At 48.0% G+C, this 26,180-nt stretch overlaps 4 protein-coding genes across 5 annotated transcripts in view; 1 reads left to right on the forward strand and 3 right to left on the reverse strand.

The window, feature by feature from the left end:
- Window positions 1-240: 240 nt before the first annotated feature.
- Window positions 241-1,892, reverse strand: LOC116430211 (uncharacterized). The gene is made up of 3 exons (XM_031984018.2): window positions 1,779-1,892; window positions 1,160-1,444; window positions 241-713 (listed from the first exon to the last, which is right to left on the reverse strand). Exons 1-3 carry the CDS (start codon window positions 1,867-1,869, stop codon window positions 346-348), a joined length of 744 nt encoding a protein of 247 aa, XP_031839878.1. The 5' UTR covers window positions 1,870-1,892; the 3' UTR covers window positions 241-345.
- A 520-nt stretch (window positions 1,893-2,412) lies between these two features.
- LOC116430212 (uncharacterized) lies at window positions 2,413-8,852 on the reverse strand. Its single transcript, XM_076368123.1, has 6 exons — window positions 8,787-8,852; window positions 6,441-6,529; window positions 5,748-5,933; window positions 5,510-5,599; window positions 4,522-4,690; window positions 2,413-4,196 (listed from the first exon to the last, which is right to left on the reverse strand). Exons 2-6 carry the CDS (start codon window positions 6,514-6,516, stop codon window positions 3,068-3,070), a joined length of 1,650 nt encoding a protein of 549 aa, XP_076224238.1. The 5' UTR covers window positions 6,517-6,529; window positions 8,787-8,852; the 3' UTR covers window positions 2,413-3,067.
- Window positions 8,853-13,366: 4,514 nt separating this feature from the next.
- LOC116430176 (uncharacterized) lies at window positions 13,367-15,806 on the forward strand. The gene is given in 4 exon segments (XM_076368373.1): window positions 13,367-13,439; window positions 14,013-14,240; window positions 14,650-14,846; window positions 15,181-15,806. Coding segments are annotated over 4 exon segments (1,062 nt in total). The 3' UTR covers window positions 15,745-15,806.
- Window positions 15,807-17,653: 1,847 nt separating this feature from the next.
- Window positions 17,654-26,180, reverse strand: part of LOC116430264 (uncharacterized) — a 44,567-nt gene continuing 36,040 nt past the window's right edge. For both annotated transcript variants that reach the window (XM_076368509.1, XM_076368508.1), the window contains exons 5-9: window positions 25,511-25,747; window positions 24,370-24,904; window positions 23,442-23,823; window positions 22,513-22,795; window positions 17,654-22,170 (exon numbers count right to left, since the gene is read on the reverse strand). In XM_076368509.1, the coding sequence (XP_076224624.1) occupies window positions 21,980-22,170; window positions 22,513-22,795; window positions 23,442-23,823; window positions 24,370-24,904; window positions 25,511-25,747 (1,628 nt within the window). In that variant the 3' untranslated portion in view covers window positions 17,654-21,979. The remainder of the gene's footprint in view (window positions 22,171-22,512; window positions 22,796-23,441; window positions 23,824-24,369; window positions 24,905-25,510; window positions 25,748-26,180) is intronic.

Raw genomic sequence — 26,180 nt, forward strand, 5'->3', positions numbered from 1 at the left:
TATTGATATTCCATCAGAAAGTAATGAATATTTGAGAAAAATATTTTCGAGTGCAAAGGGTTAGAGGTTCCTCAATGATCAACGTCAAGTTCAATGATTCGTACACACATTACAAAGGCAATATTTAATAACAATTCCAGGTACCCTATCGCGATGCATAAATAATGTATAAATATAATGCATAAATATAAATAGTCTTAAATATATACACATCGTCTACAAGAATCCTTGCGCCCAAGCTCTTTGCACAGCTATGCGCACCGTCCAAATAAATATCAGTTAACGATTTAATTTCAGTAAAGATTATGTGAAATTCGTCAGACGAAGAACAACTGGTCGCGACGATCACAATTTCAGCTGGCCGATCTCCGCTTCGTCTTCAGGGCTGAGCGTCGACGTGTAGTTCGCGTAGGCCTCGAGATCCTGCTGCTCGAAGTCGACGTCGTCGTAGACTTCCGGTTCCTCTATAATCGCGTGCATCTCCACAGTCGTTGAATTGGTTTCGTTCCCGATTTGCGCCCAAGAGACACCGTCGACGCCCACTTTCACGCAATTGAAGTGCAAGATCAGGATCGGCGTTCCAACGATGCGAGTTTCTAAGTCGATGCATGCGTGGAGATTTCTACCGTCCATGAACATCTCGAAGAAACGAATGCAGAAGCCGACGAAGGGCAGGTAGGGCATCGGAACGCACAATGGCGGAGGGTTTTTGACTGAAACGATAATAGGAATAGAATTTCAACGAAATCAAACGAATCTGCGATGACTTCGGATGTCTGCGTAATTCGAGTCGCTTGGAAGCCATTGTCAGGAGAATAAAAATTGAGAAAATTAGCACTAGGTTGCTTTCTGATCTATCAGCAACTGCAACTAATTTCAGTATTCCGAAAATTAGAAACGCTATAACACTTCTTCGATCTTTTATTTTCCTCAGCGCAAAATTTGGATGTGCGGAAAATCGAGTAATTTTAGGGTAGTTTCTCTAACTGGTGCAATATTGGCTTCTGAGTCTCATAATTTATTCATTGCACCTGTTGGTATTATTTTAATGGAAAATATAATAACATCGAAATGTTTGAAATACTAATGAACCGTCCTGTAATATCTTTGTGCTAGGGAATACCCTGAACTTTCTATTTGTTCGGAAACAGCCACTTACTGGATACCGTAGACGCATAGATCTCTCTCTCGTTCATGTTCAGCGTCATACGGATAGCAGAATCGACGGGGACGAAGGTGAATTTTATGCACGCGCGACGATTGAAGTCGATTAACGTCATGTTGACGCCGGCACAGCAGGAGCACTCGAATCCGTCGCACTCGCAGGGCAGTCCTCGGAACGAGATCTTGGTCGACAAAGGATCTCTGCTGTTATCCTCCAGCGACGGCATCAGGCCGACTCCAGTTTCCGGGTTGTAGTAGAAGGAATTGTATTTCGAGAGATCTGTTGAATAAAAGTATGGAAATTTACGAAAAAAGAACCTTACGCTTTCATCGTCGTTTCGCGAAGCTGTATCAGATTTGAAAATGGTATTGAAATAAAATTCTCATTTTATTTGACAAGATATCTCGTGATCCCGTTTCGGAAATGGTAGTAAATTAACAAAAAAATAAGAAAACTTCATACACAACGATAGTTAGCACTTCGACGATTAAAAGGAACGTGAATATTAACTGTTTACTCCGGAAGCTAAGGAATATCGACAACGTACTTAACATTTACGTGTAAACAACTGTTACGTAATAAAGGAAATTTAATAATAAGAAGGATTCGTTACCAGTGCTATCCTTTTTACCGGGAGACGTAGCGGCGCAGGTGTCCTGCACAGCGAGAAGCAACACGAAAACGCACGACACTTTGGCCAACATCGTTGTTGAGGAGAAACGTCTGATACCGGTCGGTTCTCGGCGAAGACTGAAATTGGGCTGAGGTCCAATCGCTTTACGACGTCTCCGTCCTCATTAATTATGCATAAGCTTTCGATAGAAAGCAAGTTTGAAGCCGAAGTGATCCTACGCGGCGATATTTGCGTTCCGAGAGTCCCTTGTCGCAGGTATTTTTCGTGTTCTAATAAAAATGAAATTACGACAAGTAAGATGTAGAACACGCGTTGTAAAATTGATTCATTAAAACTAATTAACTTATCGTTGCTGCAACGCGAATTGTACTATTCGAGTACGATTAAACGATGCATTAAAATCGGTTCATTCTATTCGAGTTTAATTGATCTCATTTTTTTCGTAAGTCTTTTACTCTCAAAGAATCTCAGTGCAAAATCTGACGACGCGTTGTGAAATCATTACAGTGATCAGGATTCTCCCGTGACTGCGCCCAGCTAAAGAAAACAGCCTCTGTGAAAGTACACGTTTATTTCAATCGTTTAATTACAGTTTCAATAAATTAATTAAATACATATAAATAAGTGCGCCTTAAGTAATATTACACTAATCGAGCAACTTCGATATGGCTGATGTCGCGGACAGCGTTCGCGACTCGTCTGATCATTACTGATTCTTCGTGTTACGCTTCGAACGTCCTTCCCATGCACATCGATAACACTGGTTAAAATGATTTTTCTCACCAGTTCAACCAATGATTGCAACAGTATTCACTATACTCAAGTGAAATACCCAATCCTTCTCCTACTTCTCAACGATCACCCATTGAACCTCCCGCGACAAGGTCACACGTTACCAGCGACATTCGACAAAGAAAAGAAAGTAATCATCAGTCTCCAACGTTCGTTAACCCTTTACAACCTGAAGCTACTTTAACGTATCACTTTTACCAAGACACCGTGAATCGAATATCCTCGGATTATTTCCAACGAAATCCCACTTAACCTAATGAAAACCCGTGTGCTCAAATTAATTGCAAAGCGCATTGATAGTTATCATTTACGTTACTCGAACAGTCGGAAGACACGAGACCTAACAACGATTATCCAAGTCATAAAGGGTTAATCCAGTCAACGGATCCGTCGACTCGACGAAACTCGAATCTTGGCCAACCGACCGATCTAGGGAGTCTCGATTGTCCAATGACCGGCATGCGAACGACGCGAGCTCAAAGCCTCATGACCTTGCTCCGACGACTGCTTCTGGCGTTCCTGCTCCTGGCGAGGAGTCCGGAGAGGCCGAGTCCGTAGTCCGAGTCATCGTCATCGGTCTCCTCGGTCTCGTGGTTCTTCTTCACTTTCCTCTTCTTCGCGTCCTCCTTCTCGTCGTAGACCAGCGCGCTGATCATAGCATCCTCCGCGTCGTCGTCGTCGTCGTCGTCGAGGTCCTCGATGTCCTCGGCCTTCTCGTCTTCGTCGTCGAGGTTCTCGTGCTCCGTCTCGTCGTCCTTCTCGTCCTCGTCCGCGTCCTCGTCGCTGTCTTCCTTCTCGTCATCATCATCATCATCATCGTCCAGTAGCTCCTCGTCGTCGTCGTCGTCGTCGTCGTCGTCGACCAAGTCTCCGCCCAGGATGTCGTCGTCGTCGTCGTCCGGCTTCACCGGTTTCTTCGGAGGCTTCCTCTTCTGGTCGGTCTCGTTCTCGATCGCGTTGACGCTGGCGCTCGTCAGGCTGGGCTTCTTCTTGTTGGCTCCTGCCGTCACCTTCTTCGTCGGGAATTTTCCCGGCTTCGCGTACGCCAGCACTTTGTTCGACGCCTCGGTGACGATCTCCAGGGATTCGTTGGCTGTCGGCTCGGTGACGGAGAACTCGTCGGAGTCTTCTTCCGTGGTGTCCTCGTCGTCGACCGCCTGCGACTGAGTGTCCTCGTCCTCGTCGCTGTCTTGGCCGACGCTCTGCTGGAGCGACGGCACCTCGTGGGTCTCCAACGGCGCGATCGACGTGGGCTTCGTCAGGATCGGGATCGTGAACTGCAGGAGAGGGGCGGACGTGGTGACCTTCGGCCTCTTCGTGGTGGTCTCGTCCTCTCCGGTGATGATGTCCAGCAACGCTCCGAACCCGAGGACGTCGTCGTCGTCCTCGTCGTCCTCCTCCTCGGCCGAGGAATTCGGGACGGAGTTGGTCAACGGCGAATTCGCGTCGGCGCTGTCGGCGTCCTCAGCGTCCTCGTCCTCGTCGTCGTCCTCGTCGGAGCCTAGACCGAAGAAGTCGTCGTCGTCGTCCTCTGCCTCCGCGACTTCTGTGTCGACGATTGGCAGTGGCTCCGCTGGACGCAGTTTCAGGCCATCGGGACCGAATCTGAAAGAGAAGTCGATTCGATTGCTAATATTCTCTTAATGTTGATATTGGTCAACCTTCGTACTGTCTCGATATCGAAAGTCGGATCGTTACGAATTCAAATGGGCTCTTCTCGTTGGTACCGTCAAAATTAGCTCACATTATAGAATAAATTTAACCGACTTAACACCAGAACTACCGATTTAATACGACTGATACGTAATCTCGATTTCTGGCTTTCGGGAGAGAGCAGGAATTTTATCCCAACGCTTCGCCAGCATTGCAGCTGGCTTCATCAGGGAGCTAAAGGCACACTGATACCGATTGAAATTAGTTCGCTAATCACCTGAAGCAGCTGACACGCAGACTGGCTTCCAGTTCCGTCGCGGATTGCAGCTCCAATCCGAGGCAAGCCTTGAAGTGGTTCTTCGCCTCGCGTTTAATGGAGTAAATCCTGCCGCAGAATTTGGTGAATCCTCCTGGCAACGGGACGCACACCGGCTTGGGACTCTTCCCTGAAGAGGACGGGATAGGAATCGATTAGACCGAGCCTGTTATTAGCCGGGCAAACTTGACCTTTTGGAAAACACATTCCTCCGGACGAATTAATTTATGCGGAACTTTCACCTTGACGCGCGCACCAGCCCGGCGACGCCTATGCGTTATGAATATTTTCGCGCTGACGCGCCGCGTATCATCCGGGCTGTACATTTCGAAGAGAAATTGATTTTTTCCAACGCGGCACACCTCCAGCCGACGGAACGTGTTCGCCTTTGCGTCACACGTGCTCGGTGAAAGTCGGAAAGTCGAACTTTCCGAGCGCGATGGGGGAGTCAGAACCGTTTGATAATTCTCGCTTTACCTACCGGAAGCCTGTTAACCCTTTGCACTCGAGAGGTGATTTTCACTCACCACTTGATGTCGTACAGTGAAACTATGAAATTTGAAATTTAACATTATATTCCCTGTAATGCATCGTTTCGAGAAATATTCAAATAAAATCGCTTTGTCCCTCAATGTACGCGTGATTTCTCGTCGACTGAGTTTCACAAAATAACGATTTTATGTCATCGGAAAACGTTAAAATATTTCTAGTGAAAAACTTCCGAGTGCAGAGGGTAAATTTTGCTTATTAATAAGCTCATACAAAGTGGTAGACTTCGAAACCACCTGCAATTTGTGTTCTAATAATCTATTAGAATCTCAGCTATTAGTCATTGATCGTTGAAAGAGTATCGAGTGAAAATTTTAGACAGAATTCTATAGCACAGAACAGAATCTATAACAGAACGTCTATAGAACAGAATTCTACAGACAATCGAAAGAATATTTACCATTGACGATGGTGCTGGTCAAAATGTTCTCGCCGAAGCTGAGCTGAACCGCCAAGTTGTCGTCCTGCAGATACTGCAGAGACGCGCATCCTGGAAACGAAAGAGCGCGTCCGATCTGTTTACTCCAGATTCGACAGGTGAAGGAGCAAGTGTAATGCAACGCGGACGCATCCTTCGAGTTGTTATGCTTTCTAACAGCCGCGTTCTATTACCGGGAATTCAGTCGCAGATTAATTACCTGGCCCCTGTAGTTGCACTAACGGTATATGGAAGTCCCGGCAGCAGTTGCAGATGTTCTCGTTGCAGGTGCAATATCTGTTGACATTATCAGTCGCCTGTTTCAAGGACAGCGTCGATATACCAATGTTACCCTGCCTGGAACCATTGCCGCTGCTAATGGATCGAGCTTCGGTCTGGTTACGTTCTGTAACAAACCTTGGATTCACTACTCTACGTATTTACCGTCCCGCAGTCAAACTATCAGCTGTAATCAGAATGGAGAACATTTTGCTTGAACGTGTCGCTAATTAACCCTTTGCGGACGAGAATTTTTTAAACTTTTCCGAAGCTTCTTCATGAAAAGACCGAGTTACCTATCGAAGTTAAATATCAGAAAAATCTCTCGTTATCTGAATAAATAAATTATATATCATATAATATTATTATATAATTATGTATTGCAGCTGTCGAATTTCAATATCAATGCTCGAAGTCTCCATTGTGACGGCGTTCGACCGCAAGGGGTTAAGCACTGTTAATTATACTTGGATATTCCTTCAATGTAATTTGACTTTGAGGCGAATAAGAAGATTGACGTTAAAAATAAACTGAATAGATTTAACGGGATTGAAATTTCAGAGAAATAGAAAGGCTCGCATTCAAGCAAAATGAATTCTATTAGTTGTACATGTTATTAATGTTGTATCATTACCGATCACTCTGCCGTAAGCAGCGAACGCGATCAGCAGCAGAATCAGGAACAACTCGAAGACCACCGAGAGCCGCATTTTCTTGTTACCTCTGCAAAGGAATGATTAAGAATGCGATGAACGTCTGCCAGGACTGCTCTACATGCGGATACCCGCTCGGCCGTCATTCCCATCATCGCTGCGCACGTTAAAGCCGTGCAGTCATGCAATCAACGCCCGGATTTCCATGCTATCGCGATTTCGGTGTTGTTCAAAGGAACCGGCGACGCGATAGGGTCGCATTGGTATTCACCAACGCGTCGCGATCGAGCCGATATGCACCATTTGTCTCCGCGAGAGCCTCGCCAGACACGTTTCCTTCGATTCCGAATGGATTTCACCGGGAAACTGAATAAACTTTAAAGACTCGATTCAATCCTCTTCAAAATCACTATGCAAACACCATTGGTTTATGAATATCAACCCTTAACGGAGGTATTTCGAGTTGATCTACATGGCACTGGACTCGGTAAGAAAAATATGGCGCCATTGCTTCGTTAAGTGTTAATATTAACCTTTTGCACTCGAAGGTATTTTTATCTATTAGCAGCAAGTCGAAGAAATGTCAAATTCAATTTTAAACAGCTCTGCGCCAGGGCCCTCCAGTGCAAAAGGTTAATCGAGTGATTTCCCTGAAATAGAGGATCGAATGGACAGAAACAAGATCTAATATAATTATCACAATACGATAATAAATAGAACGTAAGAATAATGCATCTACTTGAACCGTTTCCTCTTCAATCCCGTATGTTCATTACCAATTGAGCCGTTTATTTTGAAAGTGGCTTAAGTCCATTTCCAAAGAAATCAAGTTAACCGTTACAATAGTTACTATTCTACGCAATCTCTTTATTTTTAACAGTCTTCCAATCTCTTTAAGTAGACTTAAGCTACTTTCAAAATAAACGGTACAATTACAAGTAGATCAAGTTCATTTTTCAAAGAAATCAAGTTAATCCATACTATAGCTACAATTCTACACATTCGTTTTACTCTTCAATAGTCTTCCAATCTCTTTAAGCAGACTTAAACCACTTTCAAACTAAACTATTCGATTATAAGTCCCACTACAGCTTCGATATTCGAGACTCCACGGTTCCTACTTTCGAGCGCGCGCAGATTCGTCGGAGGGATCACCGGCGAGCGGAGAGGAGCCCGAGCAACGTACAAATTGCTTCGGACAACAGGAAAGCTAACGGAACAGCGCGGGACACGTCGGATGCGTCGGAACAATACGGCCACGTGTCACGCTCGTTAACGACAACGCGGCAGTCCGATCATCTGGTAGCAATCATTTCGAGCAGGGAGCAACGATTCCTGGATCCGCGCGAGGACTCGCGGCGGCTCGCGCGGAGTCTGGAAGCTCTCGGCAGTCGGCGACCGGTTGACCCAAATCCCGGTCACGGTCAAAGACGAGTCGCGGCGGCGGCGGCGGCGCTCAGCCGGTGCTTTGGCGACTCGAACGGGGAAGCACGTCCACGACCGCACATGCTTCCCATTGTTTTCATGGTCGCGATCGTACGATCACGTCACGGGGAACGGTACGCCACGGTATGCTCGCTGGGATGCGCCGCTTCCGGTCGCGAGATCACGCCGGCGATCGTTTTCGCGGAGAACGAGAGGTTGAACCGCGTTGACCTCTTACTCGACAGGTCTTTGTTGGGGATAGACAGTCTTTGAGGCTAACTTAACGTGACGTGGTAATTAGGGAACGTATCAACGGGTCATAGGAAGATGATTATATGATTATTTTATATGATTATATGAGACTTTGTAATGTGTCGAGTCAAGAGGTGACAGTCATCTCTGGAGTGCAAAAAACTCTCGAGGAGAGTGTAACGTCCAGTCGAAACAGAAGATTGATGTCTAATAGGAATGTTTATGATGAAATAGTAGTGTACCGTGGGAACTATGATAATTATTTCTAATAGCATATATCTCTGCTGTAGAATTCTCGCAGCAACGTGATACTGTCGAGAGGAAGATTCGAAGGTTCTCGAATTCGACGGATCCGAGTGTCACTCGTTCATGAATCGTTAACATTCCTAAGCATAGACCCAGAATCAGGAAATCCGGTCTGCCAATGGATCAACGATAAAGTATCTCGATCGATCGCAGTCGTGAAAGGAATCACGGGACAAGGGATTAAGCGAGGCGAGTCGATCCGGTCCGATTATTTCGAGCGGAAGCGAACAGGTGGAAGGTCGGGAATGCCGGGAAGCCGGCGTTAAGATCGCGCCGGCGGTCGGAACGGAAACGTCAACGACGAGGAGAGAATCCCGAACGGCGTTAGAGAAACAGATACTCACCCGTGCGATGAGGAACGAAATCCAAGGTTAGAATGCCGATCGGAAGCCAGTCGATCCTTCGGAAAAGACGTCTCTCCTCGTCGCACCCTTCCGCTCTTTTTTCCGACTCTTCGTCTTACGGAGGCCAATGTCTAACTGAAGTTGCCGCCCAACTCCCCCCAAAGGTTTCTTTAAAAGTCGGTCAAGCCACCACCACCTGGCCTCGCTCGACGTTCCGATTATTAAGCATTCTAATACGCTCTAGGTAAATAAGAGGACGATTCCCCACCAGCGGAGGATCCGCCGCCGGCCCGGGAAGATTCCGGACGGGTACGCCGTCGTCCCGACGATGAAAGCCGCGCGGAAGCGGCGTCCTTTTCTTTCTTTGGCCCCCGGTTGGACCGGTACCGGGTCAAGTACGTCCGGACCGACTGGTACCGCTGTTGGTCCTCAATGAAATCTTTACTCTCCGGCTTCGCGGAGATGACTCACCGATGAAAATCATCAGAGGACAGGGTTCGAAGGGATCAGGGGGTTGACAGAGCGTTTAGGAACTGGATTTAGTTGGGTTGTTAAGCAAGCGTGAAGCTGTTGGGCTGGAGGTTAACCCCTTAACACAGTTTTGTTGAAAAACCGGCCAAAGGAATCAATTTTGATATACTGCGCTTTTGTTCCATGGAGAAAGGCTATATTTTATTCTTGAATAAGTATTATAGCTTGCAATCGCATGTAAATGATGAATATCGATAAAACGATTTTTTTCCTTTGCTTTCACATTGTTATTTTCACAGTTCGGCCTGTTTAGCGCGCTCGAATTAACTCGAGCGTGCAAAAGGGTTAATCTGTGTGTAACTTTGCAATGCTGAGAGAATCTTCGATAAAGTAATGCATTCTGTTTCCGTAATCATGGTATAATATTATATTCAGACGTTATTTATGTGAGTTATATATTGGATGTTTAACCTGAATGCCTTATGTCCCGTTTCCTGTAATTTCCGATAAAGAAACTGCTTGATTAGCCGAAGAAAACGAAGCTAGCGCAATTTTCCGCAAGCAATAATCTGTCGATGCATTAATTGTAATTACGTGTGCTGCTTAGCGAGTAGTTGTTAATTAGAATGTAGATCTTCGGCGCTTATTGGGTCGTTACAGGAAACTGGTCGAATTAAGGCGCTAACGCAGCGTTGGTCGGGACCGATCCTTCGATTAAACCGAGCCCGGGTAACAGCCATGGGTAAGAGTTAATTGCACACTGTTTATTATGCCCGTACATTGTAGCCGGTTTTCATAAGTTTATTTTTAACCGTAAAACAATAGCTGGCGCGCAAGTTGGCGCACGCCCCAACACACAAACCCCAATAGCCGCGGCGTCCTAATCATCAGTCCCACTTCTCGTCGAGCAATTTCTACCGCCATAAATTATAACGACTGTAGGTGTCCGCGCGGTGCATCCACAATGAGCGGAACGGAAATCCTTCATTCATCGGACGTGCAGCTCGCTTTTACGATACACGTTACAATTAACGCCTGGACATTTCACTGACCTTCAAACTGGTCGTTGGTCCCGTACGCGGCGATCGAACCAGCGCCGCTCGGATCACGAAATTCGACTATTCCCGTAACGGAAATTTAAGGCTACCGACAAATCGCTAAATAGTATACAAAATGATTTTCATTTGAAAAATAATTTTCTGCAAATCAATTCCGTTTCTATGTTTATAGAACGTTGGAATTGAAACGCAAAGAATCCATCGTCATTGTAGTTTTATCCACTAAACTATCATTCTAGTTTTTCCAAGAATACTCTTGAAAGGTTGAGTATAGAAACTATAGTATATCGGTTGGAGCAAAGAAGAAAATGACTTCATCGGTTCGAAGTAGTAATTAACAGTACTCGATTCTTTCCTGTAATTTAAAGGGTTTTCAGCTTTAATGTACGCCGACGTGCGCGTGGATGATGTCTTCGACGATCATCAGTGTTCCCGCGGAAGGTTCATATCAGCGCAACAACTGATCGATGCGTCGCTAATGACACGATCGTGTTTCGGCTGCGCCTCGCGGCGGCAAACATCCGTACGCGAGATAAGATCCCCGAGATCTCCAGGCGGAACGGTGTTTTGGTGGTTAAGGAGGGACCTTTCTCCGGTTAGTGGGTCGAAGAAAGTAGTGGTCAGAAGTGGTTTGCCTTGGTTAATACTTGTCCAACGGAATAGAGATTCCGTAACGGAATTCGAACGTCGAAGGGCCGAGCGGCGCCGGGCAATTATTGTCCTCCACACGATTGTTCCTCGTTGGCTCGAATGTATCGGATTGTATCATAAGCCCGCGGCGTTCCTTCTCTTCGGGATAAAACCTTTTTTACGACGCCATTGTGTTTATGTCGCGCGTAGGATGGATCGTAGCGGTTAGTGTCGAAGTCGCTTCGACAAAAACTCAATGGGAAATGAGAACCGTTTTCCATCGAAGGCTTTGTTTCCGACGTAATTAACCCGTTGCACTACAGAGGCGCCTCTAAGTCACCAAATGATTTGACACAGCAAGACTAAACTTTGACATATAATAAACTTTGTATGCATCAATGTAAGCGTTGAAAGAAAATAGTTCTCTTCCTCGATGCATGTGAGATTTCTTAATTCAATCTAAGAAAACATCTGTATCTCGTTAGAAAATACTGAATATTTCCGGTGAAAAGCTTCTGGAGTGCAAAGGGTTAAGTCTGGAAATCTGTAGGTACACATGCACTTGACACGCTTTCGATTTCGCAACGGCGCTACCTTCGAGGTACTAAAGCATCTCTCGAGCAGAATGTTAGATTGCTCCGCTGGTTTCTGTCGTTTTATTAATTCTTCGATTATTATAATTAAGTATAGTAATATTAGTAATTATTACAGTGCGGTTAATAGGGAACTATTACCACTTATAATGGCAAATGATAAATGGCACCGTTCCAGTCCAATCTTCGATGTCCTTCCTCCGTTTCATCGAAAGCTCGATGCCATCATTCGAAATCGTTTAGCAGACCACACGAGCAGAGCGCGAAAGAAACTCACAAGACGAGGCAATGCGCGAAACTGTGGATTCAGCCGCAGGATTGCCCGCGGCGCGGGTAATTTGTTTACAGCGCCATTGAAACTGACGCGAGGAGAAGCGAAGCAAAGGAAAAACCAGGAGAAAAGTGATTGCCCCATCATCGTAAGAAGGTTTCTGGAGTATCCATCCGTGACCGCAACCGATTTTCTTTGTCTAACCGAGCATACGTTCCTTCCCCTTTCGTTCGACGTTTTCGTTTCACGCGTACGAGATCGACCTGGAAAAAGCGAAGGTACGACACGTCGGTCCAGCTCGCCGGGTCTCCCGAGCGGCGCGATGAAAATCTAATTGCCGGGGAAACGGGGAAACGCTCTCGTCCGGACGGCGCTGGTTAATCTCAGTCGAGCATCGATTTCCGGCGCGCGTATTACTGTTATTACGCGCCGTAAACGCGGCGTTCCTCGGGCACGGAACGCCTAACAAAGTAAAACACCGACGAAAAAGCCTATCCGCCGAGGCGTCCGCCTGAAACCCCGCGCAACCGCTGAACGGCCGTTCTACGCGGACAAGATTGCCCCTCGCCGGTAATAACATACGGGGATTATGCTCTCGAGAAAGAAAACAAACCTGCTCGGTAGCACGGTTTACGATCTCATCGAACGTACTCACGCAAAAACAATGCTAATAACCATGTAAATAAAGCAAGGAAACGCACCGCAATTTTTCACGGTAATTACAGCTCGGTAATTACAAGACCGCCAGCCACACGACCACGCTGCGCGACTTTTAAGCAGCGACGCGTTTCGTTAACCGTCTCGCGAGACAGAAGTTTGTTACTCGCTAAAGAACAATCGTAGTCGCGTCGACTCGTCGAAAAGAGTCGGCCGGATGTCCCATTTTCTCGGTACGACGAAGCACGCGTACAGAAATTCTCACTTTTACCCGGAGCGTGGGCCGCGGACGGCGCGGGGAGGGAGAGCTCGGTCGGCCGATGAAAATCACCGATGGAAAAGGGAAATGCTTTTACTGGCGAGCGGCGTGCCCATCGGCCCGTACGAAAAAGAGGAACGCTCGGCGTCGATTTTTTCCTTTCCACCGGTTTCGTCGAGTCTCGGGGGCCCGGAGACCGCAGATGGGACGGTCGCGTAAGTCCTCTCTTGGTACCAGGTTGCCGAAGGAGGTCACCCGGTCACCCAGATGAGGTTCCTTGCCCGTTGTTACCTCCGCACCTCGGCCAATGGCGTGGCACCTCATCGTCGCCGTGGCCAATCCTGTCGCCAGTTTTCGTGCCGACCGCCGACCGATCGCCGATCCGAGACCCGCGCCCAGCTTTGTGCCCAGATTTAAGCTTCTTCCTTGCTGGGCAGGATCTCCAGCCTCACGAACCGTGCGTATCCTTTTGACAGTTCCGTCCGGCGGCTTCTCTCCTTCGTAACGCGCGTCCCGTCGGAACCGTACGCGCCGGAACGAACGCTTCGCCGTCTTTAACCGGAGGTGCTCTCGCGACGGAGGCTTTGCTGTTGGAGGAATCTCGACGACGATCGCCCGGCGGACAAGCTGCGAGGCTCACGATGGCCGCGAGGTTCGCGATCCTGCTGTTGCTGACCACCGCCGTCGCCGCGGTGTCCTCCGCTGGATTTCTCGGTGAGCCGCGTCAGTTTGCGTAGAAAACCTCGCGGTTTCCCGTACCTTCCGATTCAGTGGGAATATCTGCGCAACGTTCCGCCAGGCAACGCGCGAACGACCGTCGGGATCGAGCCTCGTTAGGGTAAACGGACGCGCGTTACCGATCGCGCGGCCTTCTCCCGAGGGTGATTCGATTTTCATCGGACGAGCGCGTTTTCCTCGTTTGTCTCGCGATCGTTCGTGACTTTAAACGGGTCTTCGTTTTAAATAGGACTCGCAGGAGTCGGGTTTGCCAGCTGCGTCCCAGTAAAACGAGAAAGTACGCGGACAAACGCATTTCCGAGTCGGCGCGACGCGCCTGACACACTTACCGAGCCGCGTTTTGTTTACGGCGATCGCGAATTTGAGGGAACGGTGTCAGCACGTCGGCTGGAAACTCCGAGAAACGTCGGCCGCGCCGGGAAGCACGCCGGTTTCCTGCCTTTTTCCCGGTTTTTTCGTTTCGCTTGACTTTCGGCCGACGACTTTCGTTTCGTTCCAATTTCTCCGCGCGCGAGTTTCTCTGATGCGCCTTTTATTTCTCCTGGACAGAGACGCTGCTCTCCTGGGACCTGCCCGACGCTGTGGGACGATCGACCACTGCCCAGTCCCAGTGCCTATGCCAGACGTCGAATTGCCTGTGCTGCGTCGACTTGAACCTGACGGCCACGATCGACCTCGGCGGGCCCGCATGCATCAACGTCAAGCAGAAGGAGCAGAACGTTTCGTTGAACTTGAGCTACGGGGATAATCCCGTGCACAATGCTACCATTAAGATCGGTGAGGGATGATTCGATGCCCGCGGTATTTATTAGACCAGTATCATTTTCACGGCTACGAAGGAAGTCAAAGTATACACTGAATTTCATTTAACCGACGAGCAAACGATGTAACGATTTTCTTAATAATTGCACAGGAATTAACCCTTAACGGACTGGGAGTATTCCAAGTTTCTTACCCCCGGAAAATAGAGTAACATAGATAGTAAGCGAAAACAAGTTCACAGAAGTGACCTAGCTTAATACTTAACATATTCATTGTAAATGTCACAATAACAGTGACACAAATAATAAAATGATTTCTGCCGCCATCGCTCCGTTAAGGGTTAACACAAGAATCGCTGAACTCGCAGAAATGAATCGCGTTAAGTGATTGATTTCCGAATGTAATCGATTGAAATTGTCCGCAGTGGACGCGGCGAACAAGCCAACGTGCATGAACCTGCTGTCGGACCTCGCGCAGATATGCGCGAAATTTACGTCGATCAAACAAGCCGACGCCGGTTACGACGGGTGTTTGGTGATCGAGCCGGCGTTGCTGGGCACACCGCAAGCCACCTACCACATGGGATGCTTCAATTTCAATCAAGTGGTGCGACAAATCGAAGTGTCCGCGTGAGTACGATCCCGATAACGTTATACGATCAGGTTGTACGCGACACCCGATACCGTAGGCTCCTTTGACACTATCTTCGCGAACAAAGCGGAGAAGCGTCGCCCTCACACTTCACTCTTCGCAGAATCGATCACAGTTTTCCTAAACATTCATTAGCAACGAGATACTTAGCTTCCAGCAATGCAAATTTTTAGTCTAGCTCTGTTCGCTGTATTTACCTTATTCTTCGAAGCTATTTGCAATAAGGACAGACCATTTTCTTCGTATCATTCAAAATCAAATCACATCATAACGCGTTTCACCCGTCTGGTACTTGCGCTAGCAGAATCACGGCGATTAAATGCTTAAAACTGAATCTTTCCATTCCGATTGATGCAATTCCCCCAACAGCATCACGGAGACGATCGAACCTGCCGAGAACACGGAGGAGGAGGAGTCGTTGAACACCGAGGAGCTGATAGCAGCCGTGACTGCCAGCGCCGAGCAAGGCATAGCCCTGTTCTCGCAGTGGCTGGGTTTGAACTTGAACCCGAAGCTGAACTTGACGAGCAAGAACAGCAATCAGGCGGCCAGCCAGCAGCGCAGCGAGGCGCCCACGACGTCGAGATCCGCTCGCACCCACTGGGACCAGGAAGAGAAGAACGACGAGCGGTTCAAGCAGCTGCTCAGCGCCCAGGACAACGTTCTGAAAGGATCGGCGACGATCGGCCGGTCGATCGGCGCCGAGACGACGTTCGTTTACTCGAAACCCTCCGACATACTGGTCGAGAACGGTTCGGGCGAGAAAAAGGTCCAGGAGGTCGTCCCCGAACACCTGGCCGTGGTGCCCAAAGAGTCCAGGAGAGGCGGCCGAGCGTACAACATCCACCAGCACGTGAACGAGATCTGAACGCTCGCCGTTTCTCCCTTTCGACGCGTTCGATCGGAACCAGAGGATCGTATGTTCGTAGAGTTTAGGGTACCGCACGTAGACTGTATTCCCACGATGCGTTAGGAAGAGTTATCTATTATCCTCCCTGTATCTTCCCCCAGCTACCACTTTACCACTAGAACTACCGAGCGATTCACTCACGTCCGATTTCTTACGAAACGTTCGCGAAAACTCTGATTCTCCTGTCGGAGATACTCAAATTTCTCCGACGATCTTCCGCGAAAGCGTCTTCGCAGCTCGAAGACTCGCAAAACGAACATCCCGCGATCGGCCGATTCGACTCGTCCGGTGGTTCTAGTGCTAACGCGTGATTATTATTTATCGGATGACCCAACCGACCGGATGAATCGCCGGAGCGCCGTGCGAGTGCGAAGCTGTTCGCGCAGCGGTCTGTCGCCCTTGTGAAACGTACGTTGCACTCGATTATCGTTGAAGAATCGACGAGTCGAAGGATACCGTGGATCACAGCGAACGTGAAAGGTCACTGAAATGAAAGTTGCGGCGAAGTCGATCGCAGATTCAGTTTCGCCGCCGATTGATCCTTGGGAACGCGCACTTGCATAAGTATCCGCGGCGCGATCGTAACGGTTAAATAAGGAAATCCGCTCGATCGGGGTAAGAGGGCTCGAGTTTCATGAGACCGTTCGATTCGTTCGGCTATCCTGTGAGAACGATTCGCCTGTCGACAGATCGCCGCGCATATTAGAGAGCTCGAGGCAGGGGTGGCCAACCTTTTCCTACAGACGCGTCAAATTTTTCATCTTTCAGCTGACACGCGGCTCGATTCGATACGAGTATAATAAAAGCGCGCGCTACGATCCAGCGACAGGCTAATCGCGTTTCACATCGCCCGAGAGATTGTCCTCGATTTTTCTTTGGGCTTCGACCATTTCCAATCGCGCGATGCGGTTGGCCACCTCTAGCTTAAGGGGTCGTTCACTTTCAGATTATTCTTATTGCGCAGCTGTAACGTCACGTACACCGGAAGCAACCTCAGAGCGAGAAGAAAGGGATTCCTGTGCAAGGTTTCTCCGCTCTGCTATATCCGGAACAAACATGCGAGAGATCGACTTCGATTTTCATGGATCCAGGACAGTCTCGATCGCGAGGAACTCAGAAAATTCGGCTTCTAAGCGAAAGGTCCCTCGAGGGTTGTCGTTCGCGTGTTTCGAGGAAGCCGGAGAAAACGCGGCCGCGTCCGACCGAATGTCTCTCGCAATTGTGATCGTCCTTTTCCTCGTCACCGCGAGCGTTTCCTCGATTCGATGCGCGAATGGCCGTTCCCTTCCGTCGACTGGAGACAGTTGCTTTCTTTCGCTTTCCAGTAGGAATTGTTTCGCGAATGAAGTAGCAGCCGATTGGGAAGGATCGTGGACAGGATTCGGAAACTGTTCGTCGATTTTCGTGGAACAGTTTTGGAGAACCTTTATTCCGGATAACTGTTACGGACGAGATAGATTCTGAATCATACGAGTTTCCATGCTGCGATTGCGTTTAGCATAGTTTCGATTGTTGTAAGAATTAATTCTATAGAGTAGACCGACGCGATCGGTTCGAAATAAGAATGCATCTTCTGTTATTCAAGTGTAAGTGCTTTTATTCCTTGAACGTCAAAGAGAAGAAGATCCGATATCGATGCGGAACTTACAAAATAACGGTTAAGCCGATATAGGAACCGTAACTGAAAGCTGGACGATCGAAAATTTAGGTTCCTCGTTGCAGTCGTTCAGAATGAAAGTTCTCCGTAGCTGTTCCCACGAGGACCTTGGAATAACAGCTCGAAACAGTTATTTTCGGAGCTGTTCCAAGCCCCGATCGTGGGCGACGCGTGTTTCCTTGGGAGAGAACGCCGATCACGGTACTCAAATTGTTACGATCTATATTTATTTGCATTTCGAGCCCGCATAGCAAGTAGAAAATACAGTTAACATTACCGAGCCGTTCGTGAGCGCGCGATAACGCCGCGACGCGCTCGCGGGTACGCGTGTCGTACGGAAATGACAAGTTTCACAGGGTTTCGTAGTCTTTCGTGATGCTTCGTCGCTTTGTAGGTCCGACCGTTTCAATGGACGTCGGAAATACGCGTGAAAGAAGGTGGGGATATTAAACTGTCAATAGTGGTAACGTTATAAAACACCAATAAATCTTTTCAGAACGAATATCGTCGTTGCGACATGGAATTCTCATATCTGCGATACAAAGTTGCGAACAATTGAATTCGAATAAGTACTTTAACACTAGAACTACCGTACCAGTCAAAATGATTTTTTTGTTTAGCAATTATTGATATTTTCAAAGCATTGAACATTCCAAATGATTCTGAAATTAAATAGTTCCACTTGAGTACTATAACGAATGTCTGAAGAAACTGAGAATAATCTATTACAATTTTTATAGGAAGTGCATATTAATCGTATTAAATGCTCGGTAGTGCTAGTGTTAAAGCGATCCTTATCCGCAGAGGGTTAAATCTCTGTGTCCAGCCTTGTCATCTCCGTACAATACTACCGTTGTCGGGAATCGGCACTCGGAACGGAGTGGTCAGAGTGATCCCTCGTGTTTCAGTTACGATTGATCATCGTGCGATTAACGAACAGCAGATTACTGCAGACGCATGCGAGAAAACATGCTTCCACTCTGACCAATTAGATGTTCATTCGCATTCCTTCCAAGTGCCGATTCCTCGGCAACGTGGCGTTGTCGACGGAGTTCATTCGCTTCAGCCGTTTTTAACTCGAGTTCCTGATCGAGTCAGCGGATGAGATCGTACGGGCCAATCGCGTAACGTGACAGTTTCACCGATCTTTATAACCGCCGATTCACTGTAACATCGTCGTAACGAGGAACATGGATCCAATAAAGCCGAAAAGAGGACAGTTCGATCGTTTCTCGTTGGTCTCGCGCCGCCTTCGCGTTTCGAACGGATTTCCGAATGTCTCCGTCGCGCGCGCGCCGTCCTCGCGCGTTCCGAATCGGAGTGATTAATTCTAACTTAATCCAACGCCGCCTCGATACCATGGAAGACAAAGAAAGTTGCTGCAAACGCGTTCTTCGTCCGCGATGCCGATTCCTCGTTCGAGGAGGGAAACAAACGAGAAGTGTTCGCGAGCGTGGCTCGCCACGCCCTCCGAAACGAGAACTGAATATAGAGTAGACCGTCGATTATCCGAATAACGATCGTGCATCGATTGTCCGGAGCTAACGAATCGATTATCGGAACACGCGATGAATTACGTGTCAAGGGCACGCGATGATATTTATATTCTGTTGGTACGTTCTAATTGTATTCATCGATCCGATCGATTTTATGTTTGATTCTCCTCGTCGAAGTATCGGTTGTACATTGATCGTTGAAATGAATTTGATTTATTACTTCGGATAATCCACGGTCTACCGTACTCTCGCCGTTAGAATTAATTTCTCCGCTCGAGTCGCGGAATACGTCGAGGAATATTGAACGTCGCTGGGAACGCGACACCTTAAACTCTAATTAATGATCGGTCGCTTACGTTGGCTTCCTTGGCGCCTTGAAAAGTCGATATAAGAAATATATAATTGTATATATTTACGGGGTGTTCGCGTTGCAGCTAGCCAGCGTTTCTCTCGTAGCTGGTAAGTACCTATAGAGAAAACAAATGTTCACCGTGCGTTACGACAAACGACAGTTTCAGATTTCTAACTAGATTTAAAACGTTTTTCACTCGGAATACTGTATATTCTTTTTAGCCTTGATTGACTCGGTGACTTGGAATTCGAGGAATGCAAGGATCAGTGTGAACATACATGATAACATTGTATTTACCGATACGTCTTATCGATAAGGCCACTCGCGATCAATGCGACCGTCATCGTGGCGCTACATATCGCCGGAATGTTCTAGTAATATCGCTGCTATTAACACTGTATATATAACAGTGGTAAAAAAATGCATTCCCTCTAACGAGGATCGCAATCAGCAAGCAGCTTTATCGACAAGACAGTCGATTAAATCCAATGTACAAATTATTCCCTTGACTTCTAGCCGTGTTCGGTACTGGATGTAATTTTAATGTCATATGAAAAAATATACAGTGTTCAGTTTAAAAAAGTAAAAATTCGTGTCTTAGATTAACACACGCTACTACTATATCTTCGAGAAGTCACGCCAACTAAGAATAACGCGAACACTCGGAATATCACCATATACATATATGTTTACGCGCGCGCGCGTGTATATATATATTTTTTTTCTCGTTTTCATTTTCCCGACAATACAGTGGCGAAACGAAAGAAAATAAGAGGAGAATCGAGTGGATTGAAAAGTTTATCTCGAAACGAAGTATTACAGATGGACTAGATACTAATAACATTTCTCGCCTTAAAATAAACGCGTCTCGCTCGGTTCCGTGAAAATATATAATATAGTTCTATAGATATGCACTGTTCATCGTTTATCTCTTCCCGTCGCAAATCGTCTCGTAGTAAAAATATTTTTTGGGCTTCATCTTTGGGCGATCATCGTTAAACTCTATGTACGGTAGTTTAAAAAATAATTCGATCGTTGCCTCAGCGACAGCGTGGAGAACCCGGATCAGGCCATGCAAGATTGCAGCTTCGTCGCGGCATCGATCGTCGATCCGCCTCCGCGATCGACCGTCGAGGATATATATTCGTTGATATTCGTTCGCACGGTTCTCCCCCCGATCGTTCGATCCTCGTTCCTCCTTTTTACAAAAATAATTCCTCGTCTGCCAGGGAACCTTTACAGCGGAGCTGCGACACTCGATGAAAACGAGGTGGAAATATCTGCGCTTCACTGTAATATGCTAGCGTTAAATACAATTGCAATGCAATGCATGATATTTCGAAGATGATCACTAGACTGCGGATCTTGTGATGCACACGGTAAAGAATTGTAAAATATCAGAAGTATAGAGATTTTTCTTATGTCCCTCGGGGAAATCTCTGTCGTGGTCTTATTTTGTTAATTCTGTTGTTAAATGTTTGAATATCGCACGAGGATTTACAGTCTAATGATCACTTCTCGCTAGTTTCTGGAGGTTTCGGCAGGTCCGCTGTAAACGCGCCCTTAGTCGCTGAATCACGGGGTGAATCGTTCGAGCATCCCCTGTCCGTGTCCGTTTCGTTGGCTCCAACGTCGCGGTCGTTTATTAAAATATAGATCATTCGCCGTGGACAGCTCGAAGACCCGATCAACGTCTGGAAAAATACGTGCTCTTTTGTTTCGCGGAAGTCGGACACGGGAAAAAGTGACGGGAACGGGATCGTCTAGTGATCCCACTCGACTAATAGTGAACTCCGAAGATTATTTGAGAGAACGATTAAAAAGTGGCCCGATTAAATACGACGGTACATCGATTACGAATACATACACCACATTATAGGATTACATCGAATCTTTGTCTTCGTTCGCCGCTGCTCGCGCCCCTCGTCCGCGTTCGAACGACGAGCACCGGAAACACCGACGAATAGAGAAACTTCTTTCGAGTCGCTTATTTCAACGGTACAATGATATTTCTTAGTTCTTCAGTTTCGAACGTCGAAGCGGTTCGATTACACGCGCGGGTGTAACGCATTGGCACTGAGTCGTCGTCGACGAATTTCCCATCGCTGTCGGAATAAGGGCAGTGTTCGACGAATCTTCGAATCGTTACAACGGAAAGGAACAACTTTCTCGACCTCGTTCCCTTTGATCTTACGGCAGACACGTTCGAAACGCACGGATGTTCGACGCGGAAATTACTCTGGTGCATTTCCCTAACCAAAAGAATCCTCCAAAAAGGTCCCACTATCTTTCACGATTTTCCTGTTTCCGAGAGAACACAGGAAAATCTTCCCGATTTAACGTGAAACATATTTCAAATGTAAAATTCATTTTACGATCCAAGGGAAACGCACCGAGTGAAGTTCCGCATCGAACAACCCGAAACCGATCGTTTCGACTGGAAGCATCGCGGTGACACCGTTTCGAAATCGAAAGCAACCCGTGGAAGCTAGCCTCGGCTAGAACTCAGTCCCGCTCTTATTATTGCCAGCAATAATAAACGATATTGCTCGCAGCTGGGAAGCATCTGCGAAGCGTATGCAATTGCACTCGCGAAAGCCGAGAGGTTCGCGCCGGAAACGCGGCTTTCGCGCCCTCGCGCGGAATGTGGCAGCGGAAAACGCACGGATGTCCCTCCTCTCCTCTCGTTCACTGGACCTGTTGACGTGCCGGCGGGGCTGCGACCGGCGGCAGGGTCAGGGAGTCCCTTTTCTTCTTGTTCACGCGCCGGCCGACGTGCAGAACCACGTCCCCGGCTTTCACGGACTTGAACTCGGCGATCGCCTCCGCGTGCGTCATTCCGTGAAGAGGTTTCGAATTTATGGATAAAATTTCGTCCCCTGGAACAACGTTCGCCGGATACCGTTACCTGTTTCGCAGCAGTGAAACCGATCCGATGGAAAGTTTACGCCGCGCGGAGCAGAATTCGCGGTGTGCCTCGAAAACAATCGTTCCGTTAATTACCGAACTGCGGATTCTACGCGTATCGGACGGAGCATCATGAAACTTTAATGCGTTAACGTTGTACCGAAGAATGTGAATTTCATTTGTTTCTCCTTGAAAAACACGATTAAGGCCGGCGTCTGAATTAAACGAAGCAAGTAGAAAGTGAGGAATATCTTCGTTCGATCTTTCGTATTCAAGTGTTTTCGGCGGATCGGTTTTCAGGGTGGAATGTGTACCTTCTTTGACAGTGCCGAGGTCGGCGGCCTGCCCGTTAGGGAAGACCGTCTTCACGTAAATCCCCATGTTTCCACGGGGACTGTCCGTCCCGCCGACGATACTGAAACCGAGTCCCTTGTGCCCGGGACCCTTGTAGAATCTGGCAGTCAGTATCGTGAATGACGCGCCACCCTTGCCCGGCCTGGGCAGGGTGCAGAACCTCGACTCTTCACCCTCGCCAGCTTCGTCGATGTCTTCGAGTTCGGAGTCGGTGTTCAGGCCTTCGTCCGTGTCTTGCGTGCCCTGCAACGGAATCCACGGAATAGTCAGTCGATCTCGATAACAGGAATCCTGTCCACGATGTCGAGCAAACCGTTCAAATATATCTTTAACACGACCGCCACGTCACCCAAGTTCCGGTGACACCATTATTTACATAAACCGAAACAATTTTCTGCTGACGCATCGAACGAGCCGAACTCCGTTGGATGTATCAGATATAAGAAAGATAGAGCAATCGTTACGAAAAGTCTCGAATTTTCAGTTTCCGCTCGATTAAGGAAATAGTTGCAGAGAAATGTCGACGATTACTTGGCAGTCAAAGCGTAAAAACAGCTCCCTAACGATTAGTATATTTCGATGATAATTCAGTAGCTAGAAGAGACGGAACGAAAGCGACAGTGCGAGTTATTCACCGCGAGTGCGATGAATGCATGAAATGCGCGACGCAGTCATTACGTAAATTGTCCATCGAAACCGAAAGCTAATGAGACCCCCGGAAGACTTCGGAACAAGGTCGAATCGAACGAAGCTCGATTATCATTAAATGGGAGCCAGGTTCGAAGCATTCCCACATACTAAATAATTGGCCGAGTTTGAAAAGCAAATGCGCTCGAAATTCTTCACGCGGTGACGCGCGCGCGGGTAGCCGAGACGGTTGGGAGCTCACCTGCCAGGTCTTCAAACCGGAACCGGAGGAACTGGGTATGTTGGCGACGCTTCTGCTGTTCAGTCTCCTGGTCGTCTTCTTCCCAGGACTCTTTTCAGCTCCCAAACTGGACGGGCCGTCCTCCTTGTTCGCGCAGCCGGTCCCAGGCCCGTTCGAATAGTTGCTCACCTGTCCGCCGACTTTGAAGTCGGTCACCCTCTTTCTGGGCGTCACCCTCGGTATGTGGATCTCGTCGAACGCCGGCTCCGATTGATTCCGAGCCTTCCCGTTCTTCTGGAAGTGCACGTTCTCGTACGAGTTGTGGTCCCTCGTCTCGGAGTTGCTTCTCGCTAGATGCCTGTCCGACTGGGGACTGGTCACCGCTGATGAGGTCAGCTCCGACCTGTGATCAGTGATCGGTTATCGAGGCTTCGATCGTCTCGAGTACCTACACGCGACGGAAAATTCGAATCGCAGGATTCGATTTCTCCGACTTTAAGACCTCGGGGGTTCAAGATCTCTAACCCTTTGCACTCGAAAGTTCACTAGAAATATTCGATATTCTTCGATGAGATGCAGATGTTCTTTGAAACTAATTAACGAGGAAAGTTATTTTATTTCAATATTCCATATATTGCATCATACAAAGCTTAATATTATATAAGACTTTATAATTTTGAATCAAATCAAGTGGTGATTGAGTCAGTCTCGAGTGCAAAGGGTCAACCCTTTACTCCATAGACGCCTCATTCAAATAGAATAGCCTCTTTAATTTATGACTGTCTCGTCAAGCTAGTTTTAAAGATTGTTGACTATACTTCGTCAGAAAGTGCGTTGGACGCTAGACTCTTGGAGTGCAAAGGGTAAAGAGCTTCGAGACACATCGAGACAGTCAAGAGTCTCGAGGACAGGACAGCTTCGAAACCGGGATTCAAGTGTGTATCGCTACCTGTGACCCCGCTGGTAGCGCACGTTCTCGTACGAATGCTCGTGATGCCTGACCGTGTCGCGGTTCTCCGAGTTGCTGCGCTGCAACACGCCCCTAGACCTGGGGAAGCAGCCGGGCGACGAGCCGCCGGCGTACACCACGTTCTCGTATACGTCCTTGTGGCTGTGGTCGTGCCCGAGGACCGGCGAGTCGTACGCGCTGCTGTTCTGGGAGTACGTGAACGTTTTATTGCTGTTGGTCAGCGGGCTGCTGCAGTTCGGCGAGTTCGGCACGCTGCCCTCCGCGAGGGTCTCCAGGTTGTCCTGGAACGGATACGGAGGCAGGGAAGTCGGCTCGCTGGAGTCGAAGTAGTCGCCCTCGAAATTCTGGCTGGACGACGAGGTCAGAGGACTCGGCACGTAGAAGTTCGACGAGTTGTCCTTCTGCGAGAACACTTCGGTCACGCTCAGAGCCTTCCTCTTGCGGATCCCCGCGTTTATCTTGCTGAACTTGCTGCGCAGCACGTTCTGGATGTCCGCTATGCCTTTGGTGGTGCCTGAACGTTAACAACATTCCAACAAACTGATTAGACTCGTGGTGTTTCGCTTAACCCCTTGCCGTACTTTAACGAGTTCGACTCGCGACAGAAATTTTCGACCAAACATAAATATCACGAGGCAGAGTCGAGGTGACGACACGAGTGAGGTATCGGCCGCCATAATTATGGCGCGGATTTTGCGCGGTTAAATGGCGTGGCAAGGGGTTAAGAAAACGTTTGCTCAAATAAAGTTACTCGCGATACTTCGATTGGCTCACTCGGAGTGTCGGCGATGATTATTTTCGTTATACCTTTCACTAGACTCATGGTTCAGGGGTTGACGCGAAAGGTCACTAAATATTTCGACCCCACTGTGCGTGGGCGATCTTCTCTCTCCGAATTTATGTAGTAACTTAAACGTAAACACGCTTATATACACGATATATAAAGCGTGTACCCTTTACATAGATCTCAAACAATTCCATAGTATTGTTATCAGAATCAAAGATCTTCCACCGACTCAATAGAAGTTACACGCGTGATTCGATACAAGAATCCGTTCGTAAAAGGACTTTTCTAACGGCGATACGCTTAGCACAGGACAATTTCGTTGGAAGATCTCACCTGGCAGTCTCAGAGAACTAGTCTGCAGCAGCTTCTTCGGTGAGTTGCCGTCCTGAAGGCTCTTCGCGGCCGGGGAGGACTCCCTGCTAGCCGGGCTGGATCTCACCGCTTGGATGACCCCCTGGGTCGTTCCGCCTTGTATCAGAGCTTCCTGAGGCTCGGAGGTTTCCTGCACGGAACACCTCCTCCTCAGCTTCCTCCATCGCTGGCTGATGCTCTTGTTCCATAGATTCAGGTCTGCGGGGTAACAGAGGCAAAAAGTCCCGGATGAGTTAACGGGCTGGCAAGAACGCGCGTATCCTATCTCTCCGGAAGCGGCCGCCGCTAAAGGGGCTACCATCGAACGGAACGTAAGTAACCGCGTACACGCACGCCCAGGGAAAAGAGGAAAGAAAGACGAATCGTTCGTTCGAATCGTCAGGCTGAATGACAGGAAGCATTTATCTGTTCGCCGAGCGAGGTGGAACGCGGCGCGTTGTTTGTTTACCGAAGATAAAGCCGGACCTCGGGCGAAAGGAAAGAGAAAAAGGCGTGTACCGAGATCCACGACGATAACGGGCTGTGCGTGGAAGAAAAATCGCTCGGACCGTCGGACGGTTTGCAACGTTCGCAGTGGAATTAATCAACGGATCCCAGCGACCTGCTCCTGATATCCTCTTTCGCAACCGGG

Source organism: Nomia melanderi, chromosome 6 (assembly GCF_051020985.1).
Source record: "Nomia melanderi isolate GNS246 chromosome 6, iyNomMela1, whole genome shotgun sequence".
Classification (NCBI taxonomy): Eukaryota; Metazoa; Arthropoda; class Insecta; order Hymenoptera; family Halictidae; genus Nomia; species Nomia melanderi.